The 25,242-nt window shown below is 40.7% G+C and overlaps 1 protein-coding gene across 8 annotated transcripts in view; it reads right to left on the minus strand.

Annotated features, from left to right (window-relative positions):
* Positions 1 to 963: 963 nt before the first annotated feature.
* The window catches only part of LOC115221339 (ubiquitin carboxyl-terminal hydrolase 25), a 56,169-nt gene continuing 31,890 nt past the window's right edge, over positions 964 to 25,242 (minus strand). For 4 of the 8 annotated variants that reach the window (XM_036510641.1, XM_036510640.1, XM_036510639.1 and 1 more), the window contains 16 exons: positions 25,038 to 25,111; positions 24,180 to 24,304; positions 22,842 to 22,969; positions 20,456 to 20,551; positions 19,075 to 19,239; positions 17,549 to 17,727; positions 15,778 to 15,848; positions 14,027 to 14,255; positions 12,566 to 12,763; positions 11,694 to 11,920; positions 9,537 to 9,727; positions 8,282 to 8,366; positions 6,452 to 6,531; positions 6,177 to 6,306; positions 3,629 to 3,815; positions 964 to 2,089 (listed from right to left, as the gene is read on the minus strand). In XM_036510641.1, coding sequence (XP_036366534.1) covers positions 1,707 to 2,089; positions 3,629 to 3,815; positions 6,177 to 6,306; positions 6,452 to 6,531; positions 8,282 to 8,366; positions 9,537 to 9,727; positions 11,694 to 11,920; positions 12,566 to 12,763; positions 14,027 to 14,255; positions 15,778 to 15,848; positions 17,549 to 17,727; positions 19,075 to 19,239; positions 20,456 to 20,551; positions 22,842 to 22,969; positions 24,180 to 24,304; positions 25,038 to 25,111 — 2,548 coding nt within the window. In that variant the 3' untranslated portion in view covers positions 964 to 1,706. Of the gene's footprint in view, positions 2,090 to 3,628; positions 3,816 to 3,836; positions 4,092 to 5,036; positions 5,292 to 6,109; positions 6,307 to 6,451; positions 6,532 to 8,281; positions 8,367 to 9,536; positions 9,728 to 11,693; positions 11,921 to 12,565; positions 12,764 to 14,026; positions 14,256 to 15,777; positions 15,849 to 17,548; positions 17,728 to 19,074; positions 19,240 to 20,455; positions 20,552 to 22,841; positions 22,970 to 24,179; positions 24,305 to 25,037; positions 25,112 to 25,242 lie in introns of those variants that run through there. The other 4 variants (XM_036510638.1, XM_029791510.2, XM_036510643.1 and 1 more) reach the window with 4 other exon arrangements.

Below are 25,242 nucleotides of genomic sequence, written 5' to 3' on the forward strand. Positions count from 1 at the left end.
CCTCCCCATCGCTTTACACCACTGATGTTATCCAAAGGAAAGGCAAAGGGGCCGATACAGCTTGGCACCAGTGACATCGTAACTCGTTTCTACAGAGAAAAAACACAACACACAGCCCAGTCCTGGAATCAAACTCACAACCCCACGATTGCAAGCCCAATGCTCTCACCATGTGAACCATGCACCTTCATATACATATAGTGTGTACATGATTTACTTAAGCATACACAAGCGTATACACACACACACACACATAAAGAGAGGCACAGATACAGGTTATTATTATATTTGTGCATGCTTCCATTTCCAACTGTAGTAGTTAATAGTATAATAATGATTATGATGACGACGACTGATTGTTAGGGGACAGCACACAAGGCCCTTTAAACAAGAACGGACAACAGCAAATAGAAGTGGTAGTGAGATGGACAAAAAAAGGGTTACGTCTACTAGCATAGCTGACAACTGAACAAGGGGACCACAAAGTTCTTCCCCCTAGGCCAAACATTATTGCAACTCGTCAGGTTTGCCACCACCTTTACTAAAACTCTGGACACACGGACACACACAGAGTAACTAGCAAAAGAACTGGGAAATCTCATTTTTAACTATTTTACTGAAGACGGAAGGCAATGATGAAAATGAAAAGGGACGAAGAAGAATGAAGAATGAAAAACACAGAAGAAGGAAAGTACAAAGAAGAATTTAGGAAGACCAAAGAATGAAGGAAGACCAAAGGAGAATGAGAAAAAAGAAAACAAAGGAATGAGGGAGAATGGAGAAAAGGGAAACAGAATGAAGATGAAATATATTGAAAGGGGTTTAAAAATTTGCTATTTTAAAAATAGGGAGTTTAGGGGTGTGGTTGCTCCCACTAACGAACCTATTAATTACTATGTTATTCCTTCGCTGTGTTTTTAATTATTACTTAACTAACAGCTGATACTTCACCTTCTCTCATTCTCTAAGGTGGTGGTCACCGATAGCTCTGCAAGCAACAGAACCTGACATTATATCTGTATTTCCATCACACCCTTTGTGTGTTTTTTGTTTTTTTTTTGGGGTTTTTCAAGTATTTAAAGGAAGGAAGGAAGAAAGGCAGGCAGGAAGAGTTTGTCACTAGTGTGTTGAAGAAAGGCATGACTATCACAAAATCTCATTTTCCCTGCCCCAGAATACATAATCTCTCTCTGTCTGTCTGTCTGTCACTCTTACTCTCTCTCTCTTGGGCCTGGTGTCTGCACAACGTACTGTCACCGCAACCACCATCATCATCATCATCATCAACACATTCTTATATGTATATATAAAAAAAAAACCACCAACAAAAAACTGGTAACTGAACCGATAACAGAAAAGGGGAGAGTAAGGAGGAGGGGGTGGAGGAGGAGGAGGGGCGGTAGAAAGACTCAGAGAAGTGGAGTGGGGGGAGGAGGCACAAGTGAGCTGTGAACCAGCTGGAAGTGCTAGCTGCATGACTAAAACAGATAATGGCCCCTTTTCTTTAATTAGGGAACTCATTATATGGCTGCATAAGCTTCTGTGTGTGTGTGTGTGTGTGTGTGTGTGTTAGGGTTTTGTCTTATTTTCTTCTCTCTCGCTCTCCCTCTCTCCCCCCCCTCTCACCTCCTCCCCTCTCTAGCTTCCATTCTCCCTCTTTCTCTTTCTGGCTCTCTCTCTCTCTCTCTCTCTCTCTCCCTCAAGGCTCAGGTCTCTGAAGATATGGTTTCAATTCCCTCGTCCTGCACGTCGTCCTCATCCACAGCAAGTCCAACATCATCGTCATCATCACTACCACCAATACCACCACCACCACCACCCCCACCTATACCAATGCCACTGTTGTGGTGGTCATCGTTGTCATCAACATTGTATTCGTCATCAAAGATTTTGCTCCTGCTTCCGTCGTTGTCCGATAAGTTACGAAGAAATCCATGCTTTTCACAGAGGCTGATGACATGCTGGTAGCTGCTGGCCAGATTCTGCAGTTCCGATGGTGGAGTGGAACCGAGGTCAGAGGCAGATCTTTGGGCCGCTGATGGTTCAAACAGTTTGGAGAAGAAATCCTGCAGTTTTTCACTTTTGTAGCCTGAAATGAACAAAGGGAAAATATATATATATATATATATACACATATATACACAAAAGTGAATGGTGTGTATATGTGAGTGAGTGAATGAATGTGTATGTGTGCATAGGTACAAGTTTCTTTACTACCCACAAGGGGCTAAACACAGAGGGGACAAACAAGGACAGACAAATGGATTAAGTCGATTACATCGACCCCAGTGCGTAACTGGTACTTAATTTATCGACCCCGAAAGGATGAAAGGCAAAGTGAATCTGAGCGGAATTAGATCTCAGAATGTAAACACTGTCGAAATACCTATTTCTTTACTACCCACAAGGGGCTAAACATAGAGGGGACAAACAAACGGATCAAGTCGATTACATCGACCCCAGTGCGTAACTGGTACTTATTTAATCAATCCCGAAAGGATGAAAGGCAAAGTCGGCCTCGGCGGAATTTGAACTCAGAATGTAACGGCAGACGAAATACCGCTACGCATTTCGCCCGGCGTGCTAACGGTCCTGCCAGCTTGCCACCTTATATGCATGTAGGTATATGTGTGAGCATGAGCATGTGTGTGCGTGAGCTGTGTGTGCATGTGAGTGTAGAGTTTGTCAGTGTGTGTTTGCTCTTAAAAAAAAGAAGCAAAAAACAAATGCCTCTTTTCAACATTTTACAGCAGAAATAAGATATTTCCACTCAGAATTTTATTACCCTTAGCTGTAGAAAAAAAGTTGTAGACACCAATGTATCATTCCTTTTATATCTTTTTCACTTTTTTCAGGCCACACAGGATCACCGCCTTGGAGAATATTTAGTCCAACATAGGTTGTCAGGCGATGCTGTGGTGGGGGACAAACACATACATATACACACACACACACACACACACGATGGGCTTCTTTCAGTCTCCGTCTACCAAGTCCACTTACAATACTTTGGTCATTCTCAGGCTACAGTAGACGACACTTGCCCAATATTTATAATATATATATAATGAAATTATTGTATACAGTGCTCAGGTGCACCACAACTTGTCAGAAATGGATAAATGCAAGCTCATTTATAATTAACATGTCGATGTGGCACATAATTAGGTTTTGTTTATTTACTTGTACACATTTCCAAATCAATTGTTGTTGTTGAGATAATTGTGGCTAAGAAGTAATTTATCATATTACATTTGAAATCCTTTTTTTTTTTCTCAAACTTATTAGTTAAGCAGAAAACAAGACCTAAAACTACTGTACAGATATATATAGCTATCACTCCCCCTACTAGGGACCCACCATGTCCCTAGTGCACATGAGAATTCTTACTACCACTGCTACCATTCATGAAGCAAGACCAGCCACTCTGAGAAGCTCTGCCCCAACTCATCAGTGTAAAAACACAACAGAAAAAGTAAACAAAGCGTTTGGGTCAAAGGAAACTGTAACCCTCTCGATACATGTGGGGTATAACTGAAATTCATACAAGACAAAGTTATCTGGTTTCTCAGAGGAGAAACTATTGGCTTTGTTCACACAGTCATTAGAGAGAGAAACGGGAGCTTACTATCAAAATCCTTGCCCACCACTGTGCACCACTGGTTTCGAATGGAATCTATTGCTTTGGCATCGTCAGCGTCCTCACTGTCGGAAAACTCTGAAATACTGGACAGGATGTCATGGTGCATCAGTTTCAGAGTTTCCGTGACGTCTTTCTCTTCTTCAAATTTCTTGGCCGTCTCCAGATTCAAATTCTACAAAAAGACAACAAAAACAATTCATTTCAATTAAGTATCCAGATTACTCACTCAAATGCATCACCATCATTACACGTCTATTTTCCATGCTGGCATGGGTTGGACAGTTTGACAGGGGCTGGCATGGTTGGAGAGCTGCACCAGGCTCCAACTGTCTGTGTTTTGGCATGGCTTCCACAGTTGGATGCCCTTCCTAACGCCTACAACTTCACAGGATGTACTGGCAGCTTTTTGTGTGGCACTCAAAGACTTCATTTAAGCAATTGCTTGTTTCTAGAATGAAATTGTAAGGTTAGCATGAGAGGCTGGGTCTCAGTAGTTTTCACATAAAACAATATTTGGACCAGATATGGGTGGTTTAAATGCTAAAGGGTTAAAATTATTATTTTATAAGATGTACGTCAGAATTGTGATGTTCTAAATTATTAAAAACATCAAATTACACAAGAGGCAGAAATGGGTGTGTTCACTTTGTAACAGTCTGAGTTCCATCTCAGGGTATGAGAATGGTGGCCAAGTGTCTTCCATAGCCAATGCCTTCCTAGTGGAATTGGTGGACAGACTCGATGGACACCTGTTCATAGACACTGATGTCATGTGATCGATCAAATTATAGGATGTCGCTATACACCTCTGGTCACAAAGTGCCCTGCATTGTTTTAGCTTTCAAATGATGACCCACCCTGCTGGCTAGGAGAGCAGGCCAACACTCACCCCTGATCAGAAGACGAGTCTGCTGCAGAGTCACCCACTTACTGCTGAGTGGACAGGAGCACAAGTGAAATGAAGTATTTTGCTCAAGAACTGATCTGAGAATCAAAACCGCAATCTTGTGATTGAGTGCAACACGCCTAACACTAGGTCACACGCCTTCACATGTACACACACGTGTGTGGTGTGTGTGTGTGATTAACTAGCACACACACGTATTTGCATGCAACCAGGTAGCGTGAATGTCAACATTCTGCATCATCGCATGAAACAGTTTGTGAAAAAGAACCAGGAAGTCCTTGTCCACCCCAGGATGACATAGAAAAATAAATTCATCTATTAGATTAAGTTACTGAAACAATAATGTAGTGTAATGAAGGTAGAAACTCCCACAGCATCTCAATAAATTAAACCTGGAGGGAGAAGTATTTTATGAAGAATGCCAAATTCAGAAACGTACTTAAAACATGCCATAAAATAAACAGAAGGATGCTCAACTGAAAGTCTGGTGGAAGTGATGTTAATGTAAGGGGAAATAACCCAGACTATTCTGTGAAATCACAGCTCTTTGTAACAAGTGAAGCAACCTGGTGGTCAGGGTTTTGGTCTCACGATCATAAGGTCGTTGGCTCCATTCCTAGACAGACTGCACATTGTGTCTTTGATCAAAGCACTTCATTCTACTCCAGTCTACTTAAACTGAATACAAGCTGAGAGCTAGTGCAGCTCTCTCTCTCTCTCTCCCTTCCTCAAAGTGTCACATCCTTAATATTCTGTTGAGTGCTTCTCAACTGAGGTCAACATGACCCTTGGTGGGTCCATATAAGACCTTGTTGCTAAAGTTTATCTGCAATAAACTGGTTTTGCCTCTACAAAACAAAATAATTTTCTTTACACAATTTCCAATAATATTCTTTCATTTTCTTTTGTTTCAGCCAGTTGACTGTGGCCATACTGGAGCACAGCCTTTTAGTCAAACAAATCGACCTCAGACTTAATCTTTATAAACTTGGTACTTATTGTATCAGTCTCTTATGCCTAACTGCTAAGTTACAAGGACATAAACACACCAACAACTGTTGTCAAGTGATGGTGGAGAGAGGGACAAACACACACACACGACATGCGTCTTTCAGTTTCCTTCTACCAAATCCACTCACAAGGCTTTGGTCGGCCCAAGGTTATAGTAGGAGACACTTGCACAAGGTGCCACACAGTGGGACTGAACCCAGAACCATGTGGTTGGGAAGCAAGCTTCTTACCACACAACCACTCCTATATAATATTTCATCATAAAAATATAATGGGATTTTTTTTTTTAAACCCTGATTGGTGTAGAGGGTCCACCCAAGTAAAATAAGAATCAAAGGGGTCCACAGGCGGAAAATAGTTGAGAAACTGCTACACTTAGTGAGGGTCGTGTGGTTGTCCCTGTCTGACCAGAATGAGAGGGGCACCTAAAACAATCAGCAGAAGCGTGGTAATTCCTAGCAAGTCATACTTGCTGACAACAGGGGCTACGCAGCCTGTACAAAAAGGGCTAAAGTAGAGACGGCAAAGTATTTTTAAAAGACTTTGCAAAAGACACAAAATACAGATCTGTAAACCAGAACTCCAACAACAGCAACAACAGAAAGAGACACTTACCAATAAGCATTTTCTCCTGTAACACTTCAACAGATCATCATTCAAGCCTTTTACTCCATCAGGTGACAACTTATGCAAATGTCTATTTAGAAGGTAAGCATTTCGTAGGAAGTTTAACGCTGACTGAAAACTGAAAGAAGACAATAATGATAATAATAATAATAATGATGACGACAATAATGAAAATGGCAATTCTTTTAAATTTCAATATCAAGCCAGCAGTTTTAAGAGTACGGAGAAGTGAAACAGAAATAAATGAGGAGAGAATAACTTACGTGTTTTCGTGATACAATTTGACACCTTTGATGAAGTTATGTACAACACAGCGGAATTGATGATAGCGTTGATGCCATACCTGTAAAACAGAACAGAAACCTTGATAAACACAGAGAATACCTTCTTTAAGAATGTCTAACAATGGCGAGAAGAAAGAGAATATCTCCAACTCTACTTAGTTATCAGTCAATAACCCTCTCTCACCCGTCTCCTCTCTAGTGCAAGTGTCACAATACAATGTACTCAATACACAGTGTTAAGTGTGGAGTTGCGAGAACACTTTTGCATAGTCAAGACATAACCTCACTATTGTTGGTCACATCGTTCCAGGTTCAGTCCCACTGCATGGCACCTTGGGCAAGTGTCTTCTATAGCCTGGTACCAACCAAAGCATTGTGAGGAGATTTGGTAGACAGAAACTGAAAGAAGCCCATCGTATACATGTGTGTGTGTGTGTGTGTGTGCATGAGCACACACACACGTGTGATTGTGTTTGTGTTTGTCTCCCACCACTGCTTGACAACCAGTGTTGGTGTGTTTACATCCCCGTAACTTAGCCGTTTGTCACAACGAAAGACCGATAGAATAAGTACCAGGCTTTACAAAGAAATAAGTCCTGGAGTCAATTCAGTCAACTAAAAATTCTTCAAGGCAGTGCCCCAGCACGGCCACAGCTTAATGACTGATACAAATAAAAGAAAAAAGACACCAATACTAATTACAGAAGGTGAGATACAAAAACATTGTGCCTTTGATTGGTAATATTTTAAGGAATCTTATAACACCAGTCATTCCACGTTCTGTGTGAAGATGGTAAAAACGCAGACAATAACTGAAGGGGGGATAATCAAGGTTTAACAGAAAGCTGATAGTCTAATCCAGAAGATAATGCTCAAGTAACTGAAGACAGCTGGTCATTAATCTAAATTACATAATCCTTAATCTGAGCAGTAGCAGCTGCTTCTGGACGTGGCCAAGTCTACGGTGATCACTGGACGTTTGGTAGTCATGTGATATTTCTTAGGAATAAAATATTTAGACTTATTAAGACATTTTATACACGTTTACAAAAACTAATTTGTCGGGATTAATGTATGGTAACTAATAATAATAATGTCGAGGTTCATACAATTCCGTTATGTAAGTCGGCTCCTATTCTTTGGTAATTTTCCTAAAAATTTAACATGGGGGGAGGGGGTCCTACTCCATGCAAATATCTCAAAAAAAAAGAAAAAAAAAAGAGGGTATTGGATGGAGTATCATAAGAAAATATGTTTAATAAACCTATTTCTTTACTACCCACAAGGGGCTAAACACAGGGACGACAAACAAGGACAGACAAACGGATTAAATCGATTATATCGACCCCAGAGCGTAACTGGTACTTAATTTATCGACCCCGAAAGGATGAAAGCAAAGTCGACCTTGGCGGAATTTGAACTCAGAACGTAGTGGCAGACGAATTACTGCTAAGCATTTCGCCCAGCGTGCTAACGTTTCTGCCAGCTCAAACCACTGCGCAAGATGATCTGTTCTTTGGTTTTTTTATTTTTAGGCATGGACGGAGGGCTGTTTTCTCATTCAGTGAGAAAATAGATAGCGGTCATATACTGGGGATTTATTCAATTCAATAATTTGATAATCCCCTAAAAATAAGTATTTATGTCCCAATAGAGTTTCTCTTCTATATATCATCCACATCCTCCATAACCGAACTGACTGGATGTGTGTTCAATATAAGAACTAGCACCCAATGACACAGTCACTCTAGTTTCTTCTTCCATACTTAATAATCAGTCAATCAATCAACAAATCAATATTCAATTTACCATATATTCTCTGCTCCCATGTTTGCCACTTTGTTGTTGAATTTCTTCTTCACATTTGAATGCTTCTTGTCGGATTTTCTTGGCTCTGACAAATAAACAGAAACAATTAGCAACAACAAATATTGGTGTGTGTGTGTGTGTGTGTATGCAAATACTGGCATCTGTATGCATAAATACATTTATATTGGTGCTTTGTGTGAGGAGATACATCTATTAGTGTTAAGAAGGGCATCCAGCCTTAGGAACCATGTCACAACAGACCGCTGGAGTGTGGACAACTCCTTGCTAGCCAGCTCCATGCCAAACTGTCCAACCCATGCCAGCAAGGGGAGCAGACGTTAAACGATGATTGGTGTGTGTGTGTGTGTGCGCGCGTATAGACATGTATATTGGTAGGTGTGTGCAGAGATGCACACAAATATATAACTTGTACATCATCAACCTGCCTTAAGTTTTTCCGCTAAAAAAGTGTTCACTGGTAACACTTCTGTCCTCGATTACAGTAGCTCTGATTGTGTGTATATACATCTCTAATGATAAAGATCTGAACACACAGCATAAAACGCAGGAACTAAACACTTGAAAAGTATTTTGTCTATAAAATTACCTTGGATCATAGGGTGACATGCAATGCTTGAGGAGACCTATTGAGTCAGGTACATTAAAATCAAATGGAAACTACAGTTGTGATCCCTGTGCCATTGGCATGTAAAAAGCCCCATCTGAACATGGCCAATGCCAGTGCCGCCTTGACTAGCTTCCATGCTAGTGGCACATAAAAAGCACCAACTGATTGCCAGCCCCTTCTGGCTCCTGTGCTGGTGGCACGTAAAAAGCACCCACTACACTCTCGGAGTGGTTGGCATTAGGAAGGGCATCCATCTGTAGAAACACTGCCAGATCAGACTGAAGCCTGGTACAGCCTCCTGGCTTCCCAGACCCCAGTCGAACTGTCTAACCCATGCCAGCATGGAAAACAGATGTTAAACAACGATGATGATGTCCTAACAATTCTACCAAACCTTTCCCTTATTTGAGGGGAATTCCTGAATATTTCAAAAGAGAAATACAATTATACTTTCTAAACACTATCAACCCACAAATACTGTTTTTTTTTGTTTTGTTTTGTTCTTTGAACCATAGCTGTAATCAGTGACACACATCCCAGCACTAAATTCAACTCTGCTCTAGAACAATGTACCATTGCTCCAAACGCTACACCACATAGATAAATCTGCCAAAAAACAAGACTCACCGAGGATCTCGATCCAAGATTGAAAGATTAGAAAACTGTTCCAATAACACTCGTTTTATCACATTATAATTTGCATTGTTATCGAAGAGGTAGACCAGAATATGGTCAAGGCGTGGGTCCTGACGGGGTAAAACATCATCATGGACAGTCTTCGCAAGAGATTTTAATCTTTCAAGTTCTTTGTCAATAGCCTACACAAAAGAAACAAATACAATTTATATCGATGTGAACAATGGAAGGGTTGAAAACAGCATCATAGATATTGGCATTGGGGAACATGTGCTGTTCTTCAAGTTACTAGCAAAAGTCATTAAATGTAGCTGGTGTCAGCCAGGGTGACATGTATTTTAACAAAATTCACCAAAGACAAACAAGATGTCCTGTGAAAAGCTTAACATCGTCCAAGTCCTCAGATACAGGGAAGAAAACTATGGAAAGTGCTACTATGTATTACTTAAAAGTAACCATTTCTTTACAGCCAACAGACATATTGACAAAGTTTAGAGGAAGAGTAATTATATATATATAATGAGGGTTATTAATGGATTAATAGGAATACTTGTGATAGGGTTCCTACACTGACAAAAGGATTTGCAGTAAAGACAGATCTAAATAAATATATGATCACTGGCAGCTTTTCAGAGCTGACATGATTTGGGTTGGTCCATTTCCAATATCATTTTCCACCTCATCACAGTCCTTCATCATCTCCTTTATGAAGCCCAGCATCTATCCACCTATTCCCTGTTCTTCCTCTGGCTACTTCGAACCATCTGCATCATTTGACACATTTTCATCCATCTACCATTCTTCAAACTCATCACATCATGATGCAATCTCTGCTCTGGCACACACTAGCTGATACCTCTAAACAGCCTGCTTTCTCTCAGCTCCTTTGCTCATAAATGTAGGCATTACACATCCAGCCATGTGACTGCTTCCTCCCCAACCCACAAGTTTCTGCACATTCTCCCAAATTCAGCACCCTCCTCCATATTACTACCATTCAACAGGACGCATCACATAGAAAGATGGGAAAAAGTAACATTTCCTACAAAAATCAATCCTTGTATCTGCAGTAAACCAAAGAGTCATACTAATGACTACACCAAGGTGACATCACAACTTTAACCATCCAAATTAAAAGCCATTACCTAACAAGGATTATACATACCAAACAGCCTATAAAGAGGGAGTTCAGTCCACACAATATGGTATTTTATACACACATATGTAGGCATGTGTGTATGTATGTATGTATATTTCTTGACATCTTAAAACTGATGTAATACTTACAGTGATTAATAAAATGAAGTAGCATGAAACAATTGTACTACACTACCTTGGATATACTTGCTGCTTATTTTGAATATATATATATATATATATATATATTGGATGAAAAGATACAATGAAAGCTTCAAACAATGTAGAAAGTTTAAAAAAAGAAAAGCCTATACTTCAGGCACAAAGGCCTATCTTCAGAAGAAGAAGAATACAATTTAAGAAATGTGTATTCACATAAATCCTGCCTTTTCAGATAGTTCAGTGCTGGTGTTAGTAGCAACAGCTCCCCAAATGCTGGTGTTATTGGTGTCGTAGAGGAACAGTGGAGACTGGCTGTAGGTTGGCAGCAGCAGCAGTGGTGGTGGTCGTAATAACAATTGTCCATGGTGGAGAATGCTGTGGTAGTAACAGCAGTTGGTGATGACAATGATGAAGTCCACATTGGTGTAGTCGGAGATGGTGGTATGTGCCATGGTGATGGCATTGATAGTGGTGTCTGTTCCTGTAGAAGTCATTGGCAAGGTGGCTGATGGCTGTCAACAACTTTCTATTTACACTTTCTGCATCGTTAGAAGCTCTATTCCTCATCTCGTTCATTATTCTTCTACTGCACTACAAGGCTTCAAGCAAACGAAACCACTCTTTTTTATACAAGACAGATAAGGCTGTAATATTGGCAGACAGAGACAGATGGAAGCTATAACTACAAAAGGATTAATAAACTGACCGCTGGGTTTACAGTTTTAATAGTGAGACATGCAACAGTAGAAACACTGCTTGCTGGACGGTGTGGGGGGGGTGGTCTGTGAAAGGGGTTAACAAACACAACAGTTGTAAGTAGATGAGGAATGAGTGACAGGAGAGGATTACCTCATTCAGGGCAGCATTAGCACCTTTCTTTACAAACACCTCTCCCTCCATAGCAGCAGTAAGAGCTTTGATTGTGTGTTGAAATGACAACTGAGCATGAACTTCAGATAACGGAGACGTTCTTTTGGCAAAAGACTGCATCTGGCTTTGTACTGGTGGTTGTGGCGGTGGTGGCTGTTGTTGTGGTTGTTGCTGTTGCTGTTGTGTTTGGGTACTTACATTCTGACCTGACAGACAAAATAGATTTACATCAGAACATGTAAAAAAAAATTGTCTCAATCCTAACAAAAGTAGACGACCTCAGGTGTTAGCTGTGTTAGTGTACCACCATGAAGCAAGTTAACAATATCATTAATATTACAAACTAGATCCACTGCAAACTTTCTTTTCAAAGAGAAAACAATACTTAACACTACCTGTTCACATACCAGTGTCTGTCATCCAAAAAGCTTGTCCAACTGACCACATGCATAAGTGCCTCTACATCCACACAACGGCAGCTGTCCTTGCCCACACATGTAACAGCCCACCTCCTGCCCACACATGCATCCTGCCACTCTACTCACCTGCACTTGCAACAGCCTGCTTCCTTACCTACACACGCAACAACCCATGTACAAATCGACCAAATACCTGTCCACATAATCATCTGGTTGTCTCAATAAGACTGTCTACTTATCCACCCCACAGTCTACCTATTTCCCCCCACATGCTTACAAAGTCCACATGGTAGTCGACCCATCTACTTTTCCTTCTCTACATCCTAAAAGTGCTAGAAAGAAAAAGACATTTCAAATTCAATTCAAACGTAATTCAAGACAAGTCAACACAAAGCTACAATCCGATTCAACACAAGGCCATAAAATGCTCACTATTTTTACTTTTTGAAACTGGATTGATCTCTTGATCCCCGACAGCGGACGCCGCCGCTGCCGCCGAGGCCGCAATCTTCTTCATTTGCTCCCGGTCCCAGTCTTCAATTTCCTTCATAAACTTTCGGTTGTCTTCAGTAACAAGCTGCTGGAGATAGGGTGGTAACTGTGAGATTGGTGATGCCGTGTCCTCGTTAACTGCGAAGAGACAAAAGGTGCAGAGATGACAGAACAAATACGGAAGGTCTAAGACAAAAGAGAAGAAGTTTAGTGTAACCAGGAAGTTAAATAAGGAGAGAAAAATCACAATTCTTCAGTATGACTTCAGAAACCAAAACAGGGCAAAGCCAAAACTGAAGTTTGAGAGATTTATATCAGCTACTTTCACTTAATGATGCCAAAAGCATAAGGAAATAATTACCCTCTCTCTCTTTCGGAGAGGCACTGAGCACCTACACGCACACATACACACACGGCAGTAACTCCCACTTACCGAATTCAATCACAAAGCTCCGGGCCATAGTGGAAGACACCTACCCAAAGTGCCATGCAGTGGGACTGAACCTGAAACCATGTAGTTAGGAAGCAAGCTCCCTAACCACACAGCCATGGTAAATGGAGTACAGTGACTACTCAGAGTTTAAGAATAGTGAACATATAAAGTCAGCAGCAGCAGAAGCATTTTACATTCCAGGCCAGCAGGGGTTAGAGGGTTTGTCACAATTCAAGTGATTTCTTATTGGGAGCTACTGCTCCTACAGACTGATGCTTCCACGAGTCATTTGGTTTCATTGCCAAGGTTGGATGCCCTTTCTAATTCATAGTAAAGAACAGATAGTGGCAAAATGAATTACTTTAGAAGTGTGTGTATTCTTCTCCATTTTGGTCATCATATGCCTCACAAGATGATGGCTACACTCTTGAAAAAGGCCCCCTACAAGGCCCAAGCAAAGTTTTTTTTTTTCAGTAAAAGACCACTAGTTACCCCTTACCTATCAAATGATAAAGGCAAGGCTCATACATTCTGGTATTGGTGTCATTGCAGTTATTGCAAAGAGCCAGAAGGTATCCCCTTCCAATGCTAGAATAGTTTCTGCCAATCCATTGCCCTATATTGGCATTTTGTCAACCTTGAAAGGATGACAAGCAAAGTTGACCTCCCTGGTGTGATTTGAACTCAGAATGCACAGAATCACACCAAATACCTCAAGACATTCTATCAAGTACACAAACAACTTTGCCATCATCATCACCATTTACTGTCAGCTTCCCATCGGTTGAATGGCCTGACAGTATCCAGCAAGTGGTAGGGCTGCAACAAGCTCCAGTGTCAACTCTGGCGTGTTGTCTCAGACTGGATGTCCTTCCAAACACTACTATTCAAATACACAAACTGACCATTACTGAAGAAAAGAGTTAGAAGAGAATGAAGAATCAGAACTAAAGATCCACAAAACTCACCTGTTTTCATATCAGCTCGGTTTTGGTCAATGTAAATGAGACAGTAAGCCGTGGCATTGTGGTAGCCACCAACACTCTCTTTCTCTAACTCCTCCCAAGTCGCTTCACTCACGGTTATGTCATTAAACTTCAGCCAGCGCTGTTTCTTCAAGTCAAAGATGTAAGCCCAGTAGTGACCAGATGCTGTTTGGCCCTCATGGACAAGGACAGCATGCAAATGGTAGGGGTACTGTAACAGAATATAAAAAAACATCAAATGAGTCTTGTGTGTGTGTGTGTAAGCAAGTGTAAAAAATCAGTTCCCGGTTCAATCCCACATTTTTTAGTCTACGTCTAATTCCTTAGTCTATATGAAAAAAAAACTTGTTAACCCATTAGCATCCAGATTACTTTGTCTAAAGTAATGCTTATTTATTCAGATTGTTTTGAATTAATTTTGCACTTTCTTGTATCTTTGAAAGTAATGATGTGATCCTTTTCAGAATGACATTGTAGAGTAAGTGAGAAAGGCCAGATCTCGTTGGTTTGAACAGAAAAACATGTAGAATATTTGGACTGGATAAGGCCAGGTTAAATGTTAAAAGGGTAAGCTAATTACCATGTTAATAAATTAACCCTGCATGTGTTATGATTGTAATTAAGACCTTAATTAGTTCTACATATGTTGTTACGACAGTAATTAGCACTTTCATTTTACCTATGATGCTATAAATGTAATTACATAAATGTACATCCTGCTTTAATTATAATTACCACATTAATTAGCTCTTTACATACATGTTACTATTATTGTAATTACTACTAGGTCTTCATTATGTTGTTATAAACGTAATTAACACATAAATCTAATCCATCATATGTCGTTACAAATGAACTTATTAAATGGATAAGATCTAAGTTGTAATTACCACATTAATTAGTTCTGTACATGTTGCCATCATTCTAATTACTACATAATTTAATTATTACCTAAAGGAATTCTAAACATGTTCTCATTGTAGAATTAATTACATGGTAATTAACAAAGGCTATTAAAAATGTAGTTTATGGCACTTGTGCCAGTGGCACATAAAAAGCACCGTTTGAGTGTTGGGGCTCATGGAGGCAGTGACATGTGACTGAGACCTTTGGATATACACCCTGCTTGTGTTGACCTATCAAGCCAAGTGAGGCTGTAGTCTCGTGACTGATGCCAGTGTCAGGACATTGGAACTCATGACGGTGGCACATAAATACCCACTGTGCTGGTGGCACGTAAAAAGCACCAACTGATTGTGGCCACTGCCAGCCTTGCCTGGCACGTAAAAAGCACCCACTACACTCATGGAGTGGTTGGCGTTAGGAAGGGCATCCAGCTGTAGAAACTGCCAGATCAGATTGGAGCCTGGTGCAGCCTCCTGGCTCCCCCGGTCGAACCGTCCAACCCGTGCTAGCACGGAAAACAGACATTAAACGATGATAATGATGATGACTCTCAAAGTGGCTGGCATTAGGAAGAGCATCCAACCATAGAAACCTTGCCTAATCAGATCAGAACCAGATGTAATCACCACCCCCATTTACCCACTGCCCCAGCTTACAAGTTTTTAGTCAAACTGGACATTAAATGATAACAGATAGTTATACTATGACATAATATATTACCACATAATTTAACCCCGTTACTGTCACTACTACTACTACCACAATAACTACCAATGCTATTACTACTACTACTACATTTATTTATCCCAATACAAAGTATGCCATACCTTCTGCATGCCAGCATCACTGTACATTTCGTTGATCTTGCTCTCCAAAATACTTATATTTTCTTGCAGTTCTAGAAAATAAACAACAACAGATTAACACATTGGGACTGTTATAAACCCCTACCACTACCACCCAATACCATGCCTTCATAAGGTTCTCGAAAATGCTGAGACACTAGGGTGGGACATTCCGTCAGTCAAGCAAACCAAGACAAACAGAGTGGTAAGTAATGTTTTTTTTGCCCCAAAAATTGTCACAAAACAATGCCTGCAGTAAGATTTGAACTTGTAACTTTTCTCACCAGATAAACAGTAACTGTGACATCTGAATTATAACCACTCCCCCAACCCCTCCCATCCGAATTCTGAAATTTAGCCACTCCCCCAACCCCTCCCATCCGAATTCTGAAATTTAGCCACTCCCATCAACATCCAAGTAATTTTCACTAATGTTTAGACTTGAGTGTTTTGTGTCTTCATTTTTACATGTAAAACAGTAAACACTTAGAATACTGATTATTTAAATGAAAAGATCGTTAGGAAGGGCATCCAGCCATAACAACTACGGAACCTGGCGTGGCCTCCTGTCAGGCTGTCCAACCCACGCCAGCATGGGAAATGGATGTTAAATGACGATGATGATCAGAATATAGAGAGCATCCAACCACTATATAAAGAATCATGGCACTCCGTCGGTTGCAACGACTAAGGTTCCAGTTGATCCGATCAACGGAACAGCCTGTTCGTGAAATTAACGTGCAAGTGGCTGAGCACTCTACAGACATGTGTACCCTTAACATAGTTCTCAGGGAGATTCAGCATGACAAATACAGGTACAACAGAAACAGGAAGAAAGAGTGAGAGTAGGTTTTGGTGAAAGAGTACAGCAGGGTTCACTGCCACCTGCTGCCAGAGCCTTGTGGAGCTTGAGGGGTTTTTGCTGAATAAACACAATGCCCAGTCTGGGAGTCAAAACTGCGATCCTGTGATCATGAGTCTGCTGCCCTAGCCACTGGGTCATTGCACCTCCTCATATAAAGACTATCCGACTACTGTATAGAAAACATACCACACCCATATTCAATAATAGATTGTCATGTCAATTTCCATGGATCAGCATCCAGTTGTTCTGTCAACCAGATGAGTATGTTGTATAGAGCCAAATCAAGCTGTTTCAAAAGATTATATTCTTTAATACACACACAGGTTATCACATCATTATATCATCTCTCTCTATATAAATGGCAGTTTGTCTGTGTGTCTGTCAGGTTGTACCCTCGACCTGACCACGGCTTTCAACCGATTCTGATGAAACTTGACACACACTTAGCCCAATGTCATAATTCAAAACTAACGCAGGGAAAATTTTGAAAAGTTCCCCCAGTTCTGAAAAAGATTGATAAATTCGACATGGGGTCAACAATCTAAGCTTTTCAGATGCAACACATTTTCTGTTTTCGCAACTTGCAATTGATTTTCACCAATCTCATGGTGAAGCTTAATGTTACCCTAAGAAACTTAATTCTGACGTTAGTTTTCCATACACTACCTTACCACCAGCAAAATCGATAAAATCATGCCATTTTGTATTAAACACAAACCACAGACTGCCTTACATACCCGGGCGACGCCGGGCTATGCTGCTAGTAAAAATATATTTCCTAGTTTGGGAAGTAGATGTGAGAAAAAACCCTGAGTATGCCATTATTATGGTGCTAAGTGGAAATAATTAAAGAACTAATTAAAAGTGAGCAGTTTTGCATATACGCACCTCTTACTTCATTCTCTACTTCAGTTCGCCACCGACATAAGCAATCCTGCAGAACTTGAAGCTCGCTTTCAGATATATTTTTAGGGGCTGGGTTAGGTACCTTGATGGTCAACATAGGACTGACTGGAGGTGAATTAATATGAGGAGATGCTTGATCTAGTGTCTCTGAACCAACACTGCTGGAAAAAACAGGGAAAGAGAAAAAAAACAAAAAAAAGAAAGAAAACATTACAACTATTTATATTTATATTCAAAACATACAGTTATTTCTGTTTCTTTTGGAAATTATTATGTCAGAATACCAAATAAGAATATGTCCCAGATTCTCACAAATATATTTCACAATGGAACACATCGATAAACTCGTTAGGAAGGGCATCCAGCCATAGAAACCAAGCCTAAGCAGATGTTTGGTGCAATCCCCTGGCATGCCAGCACCTGTCCAGCTCGTGCCAGCATGGAAAACATTAAATGATGAGGATTTTTTGGCCAAAGTCAATGCCAAAACTGTTAAATCAAACAGAACTTGTTTGAAAAGCCCCAACCCACTGTTTAATCCATCTCCTATTTATTTTAAATTAAACGACACTTTAATCTTATATTCCAGACCACATGACCCTTTAATCCATCCACTATTTATTCTAAACCAAACAATTCTTACGTATCTCCTACTTAATCTACAAACAACTCTTGTCTCCCAGCTATTTATTCTCAACCACTAGACTACACCTTTTTGTCTATCTGCTATTTGTTATTAAACCATATTACTTGTTAATCTGTTATTTATTCCAAAGCCCTACCTAAGAGAGGCAAACAAACCAATACAGGCTAAATTTTCACTCTGCAACGACTGTCGGCAACTAATCATCTTGCTGTTCTTACCTCAACCACATGGAAGGAATTACATTCATTTGAAAACAAACAAAATAAGTGAAAAACAGGAAAAAATGAAAATTTGAAAATTGATTAAGAAAACCGTCAGAAAGTGACTTGTGGAGTTGCCTCTTGATGTCTATATACTCTTTTACTCTTTTACTTGTTTCAGTCATTTGACTGTGGCCATGCTGGAGCACCGCCTTTAATCGAGCAACTTGACCCCGGGACTTATTCTTTTGTAAGCCCAGTACTTATTCTATCGGTCTCTTTTGCCGAACCGCTAAGTGACGGGGACGTAAACACACCAGCATCGGTTGTCAAGCAATGCTAGGGGGACAAACACAGACACACAAACATATACACACACACTTATATATATATACATATATACGACGGGCTTCTTTCAGTTTCCGTCTACCAAATCCACTCACAAGGCATTGGTCGGCCCGGGGCTATAGCAGAAGACACTTGCCCAAGATGCCATGTAGTGGGACTGAACCCGGAACCATGTGGTTGGTTAGCAAGCTACTTACCACACAGCCACTCCTGCGCCTATATATAACTACATTCCCTGCACAAACAAAATCTATTCTGTTTGAATGAAAACCCAATCAATTGAATCTTCTACTGAAGAATTACAGATCACTTACCCAGACGTCGATGGTTTCGGAGACACCATTTCAACATCGTTGAAACCACTGTTGTCTTTCACAGGAGTATCATCACAGCCTCTCTTACTCTCGGCAAATTCTAAAGCATACTGCAAGACATCTTGCAGAGGGACCCTCTTCCTTCCAGACCCATAATTAATAAAGCTGAAAAAGAACATCAGAAAATTTGAGTATCAAAAACACAAAGAGTCACAAATGTTCAAAGACTGACAACTGACCGGTTGATTATTCTGGGGTATCAGCGGAATAGTATCTTTTACAGGTGACTGTTTTAATATTTTATATTTTACTTGTTTCAGTCATTAGACTGTGGCCAGGCTGGGGCACCACCTTGAAGAATTTTTAGTCAAATGAATCGACCCTAGGACTTATTTCTTTTGAAGCCTGGTATTTGTTTCATCAGCCTCTTTTGCCAAACTGCTAAGTCACAGGGCATAAACACACCAGTTGTCAAGCAGTGGGACACATACATACACACGACGAGCTTCTTTCAGTTTCCACCTACCAAATCCACTCAGGGCTTTGGTTGGCCTGGAGCTATAGCAGAAGACACTTACCCAAGGTGCCATGCAGTGGAACTGAACCTGGGACCATGTGCTTTGGAAGCAAGCTTCTTACCACACAGCCACACCAGAGCCTAATCTCAAAGGGAATGAATTAAAGTTAAACAGCTTCTCCTGCATCCATCAGTAACTGAAATTGCTAAAGGATAATTTTCAGAGTCATGGCTGTGTGGTTAAGAAGGTTGGTTTGGAACCATGGCGTTTCAGGTTCAGTCCTGCTGTGCAACTTGGGTATTTTCTATTGGGCTGACCAAAGACTTGTGAGCACAGCTGACAAATGGAAACTGAAAGAAGCTTGTTGCAAGAGCTTGTGTATGCCTATAAGTATGTATGTCATTCCTTATCTCAACATTACATGGCAGTTGTAAACAAATGTCACCATCAGACAAGGGGTGTTTGTCATCACTGATCTTCTGTGAAAAGAAGTCCCTTGGAAACAAGCAATGGAAAAACATGGATATTAAGATGATGATGATGGCTTACTGGTTGAAAATACAAAGAAAATGTGAACCATTCAATAACAATTCGTACTGAAGGAGAGAGGGGGAGGGAGAGAGTGAGAGAGAGAAAGAGTGAGATAGAGAGACTGGGAGAGAAAGAGTGAGATAGAGAGAGTGAGAGAAAGAAAGAGAGAGAGTGAGAGAAAGAAAGAGAGAGAGTGAGAGAGTGAGTGACAGAGAGAGTGAGAAAGAGAGAGTGAGAGAGTGAAAGAGAGAGAGAGTGAAAGAGAGAGAGAGTGAGAGAAAGTGAGAGAGAGAGAGAGGGTGTGTGAGAGAGAGAGTGAGAGGTGAACTCACGTGTCTAATTTTGCTTGCAAGGTTTGCAGTTGTTCACGGAGTTTTTTCGAATCTTCGCGTCTCTTTTTCGTCTCAGTCTTGTTGATATGCATATATCTAGAATGACAGCAATAAATACACAGACAGGGTCTAATATTCCATTCACATACAGTCACACACATCTGAAACCATATAGACACACACACACTTACACAAGTATATACAATTTACACACACACACACAAATGTGCAAAACAGAATGTGTATGGATGAGGGCAGCTGCATAAAGAATGCCAATCTCCAATTGTGGGGGGAACCTGTGGCAGAGGTAGACCCAGGAAGACATAGGATGAGGTGCTGAAGCATGACCTTCAATTGTTGAGTCTCACAGAAGTGATGACATATGACCAAGGCTTCTAGCGATTTGCTGTGCTTGAGAACACACATGAAGCTAAGTGAAGCCATGGTCAGTGGTCAGTGCCGGGGACGTGTAAAAGACACACAGTATACACTGTGGAGTGGTTGGCATTAGGAAGGGCATCCAGCCCTAAAACCCAGGCCAAAACAGACTAGAGCCAGGTACAGCTCCCCGTTTTAACAGCACCAGTCAAACCATCTAACCCATGCCAGCATGGAAAATAGATGAGAATCAGATCATTCCCAGGAAGCAAGTGGAAGAAATTCTTAAAGAGATTGCCAAAAATTGTACTAAAAGTTTGTATTCTTAGGTATTAGCTAAGGGACAAAATAATGATAAACGTTTGGATTATGCACAAGGATGTGAAAGATAAAGGGTTGGAAAGGGAGTGTTAATCAACATCATTGCCCCTTGTACTTGACAACCCCAAAAAGCATAAAAGTCATAGCTGACCATGGTAGGATTTGAACTCAGGATATGAACCAGAAGAAATGCTGCTAAGCATTTTGTTCAACATGCTAACGATTCTATTGGCTCACCACTTTAATAATATTTTTGTCACAAAAATTACAAATTCTGACTCCAGTATTTATTTTTATTAACCTTGCAAAAGGATATGCAGATATTTTGGAAATACCACATGGAGTGAAAAATTATACCCCGTGGCAAGGAATAGTACTCATTTAGACACCCTACCATGGATATGGTGAAGTCATGGGACTGCAGCACGATGGGGTGTGATGAAGTAGCAGAAGAGATCAACTGAGCCAATGATGTTTCTTACATTGAGGCTGAACAGAGGAATGCAAGAAGATGAGTGGTCAGGATGAGCAAGCTCTATCAAGAGATTTAACTAAAGCGCATCCATACAAGTGGCATTCATGGTTGTGCAATTGATTAATGTAAGATTCATTAGGACCCAAGCTGCCAATTCAAATATGAATAAGAGAACAGGGTGGTCGCAGAGAGTGACAGGAACCCATACAAGCAGCTTGAGTGGATGAACAGCAAAGGTAACTCGAGAAATATTTAAATTTAGAACAAAGGTTTTGTGAAGTGGAACATCTTACCAAGAGAACACAATGGTTGATGGAAAAGCCACCTAGTTTGCTGATCTAGTACAGGTGTGACAGTCAGAGACAGCACAATATGTGCTGTGAGCTATAAACTTAATATTGAACAATCAGAAAAGTAAACAACTTCGCCACCTGAGCAATTATAATGGTGTAAGAAATCGAGATGACAAAATGATTTTTCCAGGTCAGCACAAATAAAATAGGTTTCATAATTGCAATATGTGTCAATGGAACAATTCGGCTTTGTTTGGCCTATATTCATAAAGTAAACCAGTCAGCTATGAAACCAAACTAGTCTGAGAAGAAGATAGCTCAAAATTCTTTTAACACAATTTATGTTCAGAAAGTATAGCATAAATCGGGCCCACTGTGGTGGGTGTGACACAGATCCTGCCTCGTGGGGCAGGCGTGACACAGATCCTGCCTCGCTGGGTGGGCATGACACAGATCCCACCTCGCGGGGCGGGTGTAACAGATCCTTCCTTGCAGGATGGGTGCGACACAGATCCTGCCTCGCGGGGCAGGCGCAACACAGATCCCGCCTCGCAGGGCAGGTACGACACAGATCCCGCCTTGTGGGACGGGTGTGACACAGATCCCACCTTGCAGGGCCGGTGTAACAGATCCTTCCTTGCAGGGTGGGTTCGACACAGATCCTGCCTCGCGGAGCGGGCATGACACAGATCCCGCCATGCGGGGAGAAGCATGTGCAACACAGATCTCCCTCACGGGGCGAGCACGACACAGATCTCGCCTCGCAGGGTGGGCATGACACAGATCTCGCTTTGTTGGGTGGATACGGCACAGAACTTGTCTAGCTGGTGAATGATTATGGCAGAAACCTTATCTAAGAGAGGTAACATGAACTGCTGTAACAAGGTTGCAACTTGTCTGACAGTAAAGCACAGCTTACCTATCCATAAAGAGTACTTGGGGAAACTCTAGCTTGCTGTGTAGCTTCTCTGACCGTTGTAATTGTTTGTTATAATCATAGCGTGTTAGCATAAACGTCATGATCGGAGGCAGTTTGTTGAACCAAATCTGGAAAAAGACACAAAACAAGGTTTTTAAAATTTTTTCTTTACAATACATCAAAAACGAAACAAAAAAGAAATAGGCTAGGGTTAAGGGGAAGACAGCTGCCCTTTGCTTGATCTAAATATATTGACAGAAATTTCTCAACATGGTATTGAGAAGATCACATCACAACCAAATAGTTTCAGACGCAATTCCCTGGGATCCTTCAGTCAGTGTCCTTTCCTATAGTCTCCAGTTGATCAATGTCTTGTGCATGAAATTTAATAGATGGAGACTGTACAGAAGCCTGCCATACATATAGACAGGGGTTCAGTCCGATTGTGTAGACACTGTAGACTGGTATCCTTTACTACAGACACAGGTTGACCAATACCTTAGGCAAAAACTGATCGGTTTGAGAGAGAGAGTCGTGTTTCCTGGAGCGAGTCCATATTTCTCATCTTCACGTGCGTTCGCTGACTGTAAACAGAAGCCTCACTGTTCACCCAGACATTCAGGTGATGTCATATGTTCACAGTCCACCTCAAAGGCATGTGTCAGGCTTCTTGACATAACAGCAATTCTTTGCAAACAAAGTACTTTACGTAACAATACCTTGGCTGTTTGTTAATCAACAGACTGAGAAATTATTACATTGGTTGGAAACAAATAAAGGCTGATATCAGGCCATAGAACACTACTCTGATGTAATCTTATCTGATTCATGCAAGCATAGCAAAGTAGATGTTAAAAATGATATATATATATATATGTATATATACTTGTCTTCACATTAACACTACTTGAGCAGCAGCGACACTGTCACTCAGTGGCACGTAAAAAGCACCCACTACACTCTCGGAGTGGTTGGCGTTAGGAAGGGCATCCAGCTGTAGAAACTTTGCCAGATCAAGATTGGGGCCTGGTGCAGCCATCTGGTTTGCCAGCCCTCAGTCAAAATCGTCCAACCTATGCTAGCATGGAAAGCGGACGTTAAACGATGATGATGATGATGATACCAGCAGCTTGGTAGTTCGATGTGTGAAGACATGGAGTAAAGTACTTTATATGCAAAACGAGGGTTGGTGTCAGGAAAGGGACCCAGTCATAGAACACTGCCTTAACAAGTCTCATCTAACCAATGCCAGCATAAAAAATAAGAATGCTGCTGCTATGGCCAATACCACCACCACCACCAAATCTTCTTCTCGTCACACAGAACTATTTGACTTACTTCTTTTGTAGGTGATTCCTCAGAACATGGCTGGCTTCCTCCAGTGGTTTCTTGCTCCAAACTTTCATGTACATCACGTACACCATTTACATTTAAATTAAACTGCAAAAATACACTATCATCCTCTGAAATTCAATACAGAAATAGGGAGAAGCTTAATTAAAAATACACAATAAACGGCACAATTAATTAGTTAAACCTCATTATGTTAAGTTCTAGTTCATTGCTTAATTGTTAATTGCAAAAGAGTATAACTAGGAAGTTTGTACCACCACACTTTCACTGACTGTTTTGAGTGCTTGTAAAGTTGTAGGCAGACAGACACCACCTCAGTCCTCCCATTCAGCACTTGGGGATGAGACAGCTGGAAATGAGGGCTCTACTCAAAGACGGCACAGTCTTAGAATCAAACTCACAACCTTATAATATATATATATACACACACACGTACACACATATACGTACACACACACACACACATATACGTACACGCACACACACATATATACGTACACACACACACACATATACGTACACACACATACGTACACACACACATACGTACACACACACATACGTACACACACACATACGTACACACACACATATACACACACACACACGTACACACACACATATACACACACACACACACATATATATATACACACACACACAAATATATATACAAGGTCAAAAAGGATAGATCTGACAGAGCCTTTTCTTTAAAATGCTTATTTTTTGACCCCTTCATATCCTCCTCCTCCTTCCCAGAACTGAACTTCAGGAACAACACCAAACTGGTCAGCCAAAAAAGATGAACAACAACAACAATTGTAAAGAAACCAGCAAACATACCTTTGTTATTGCCAATTTCAGTGTAACCCCCATAAAATAATTCAATCATAGGGTTTGTTTGTTCTTTTGGATCTCTGCAAGGGAACAAAAAACCAATAGTTATTAATAAATTCAGACACAGTTGTAGCATGTTCAGTTAAAAGAATCAGAATAGGCAAGTACCAGGTTTTCTAATTCACAAACACTGACATAATTATCAGATAAA

The sequence above is a fragment of the Octopus sinensis genome, linkage group LG18 (genome assembly GCF_006345805.1).
Source record: "Octopus sinensis linkage group LG18, ASM634580v1, whole genome shotgun sequence".
NCBI classification, from domain to species: Eukaryota; Metazoa; Mollusca; class Cephalopoda; order Octopoda; family Octopodidae; genus Octopus; species Octopus sinensis.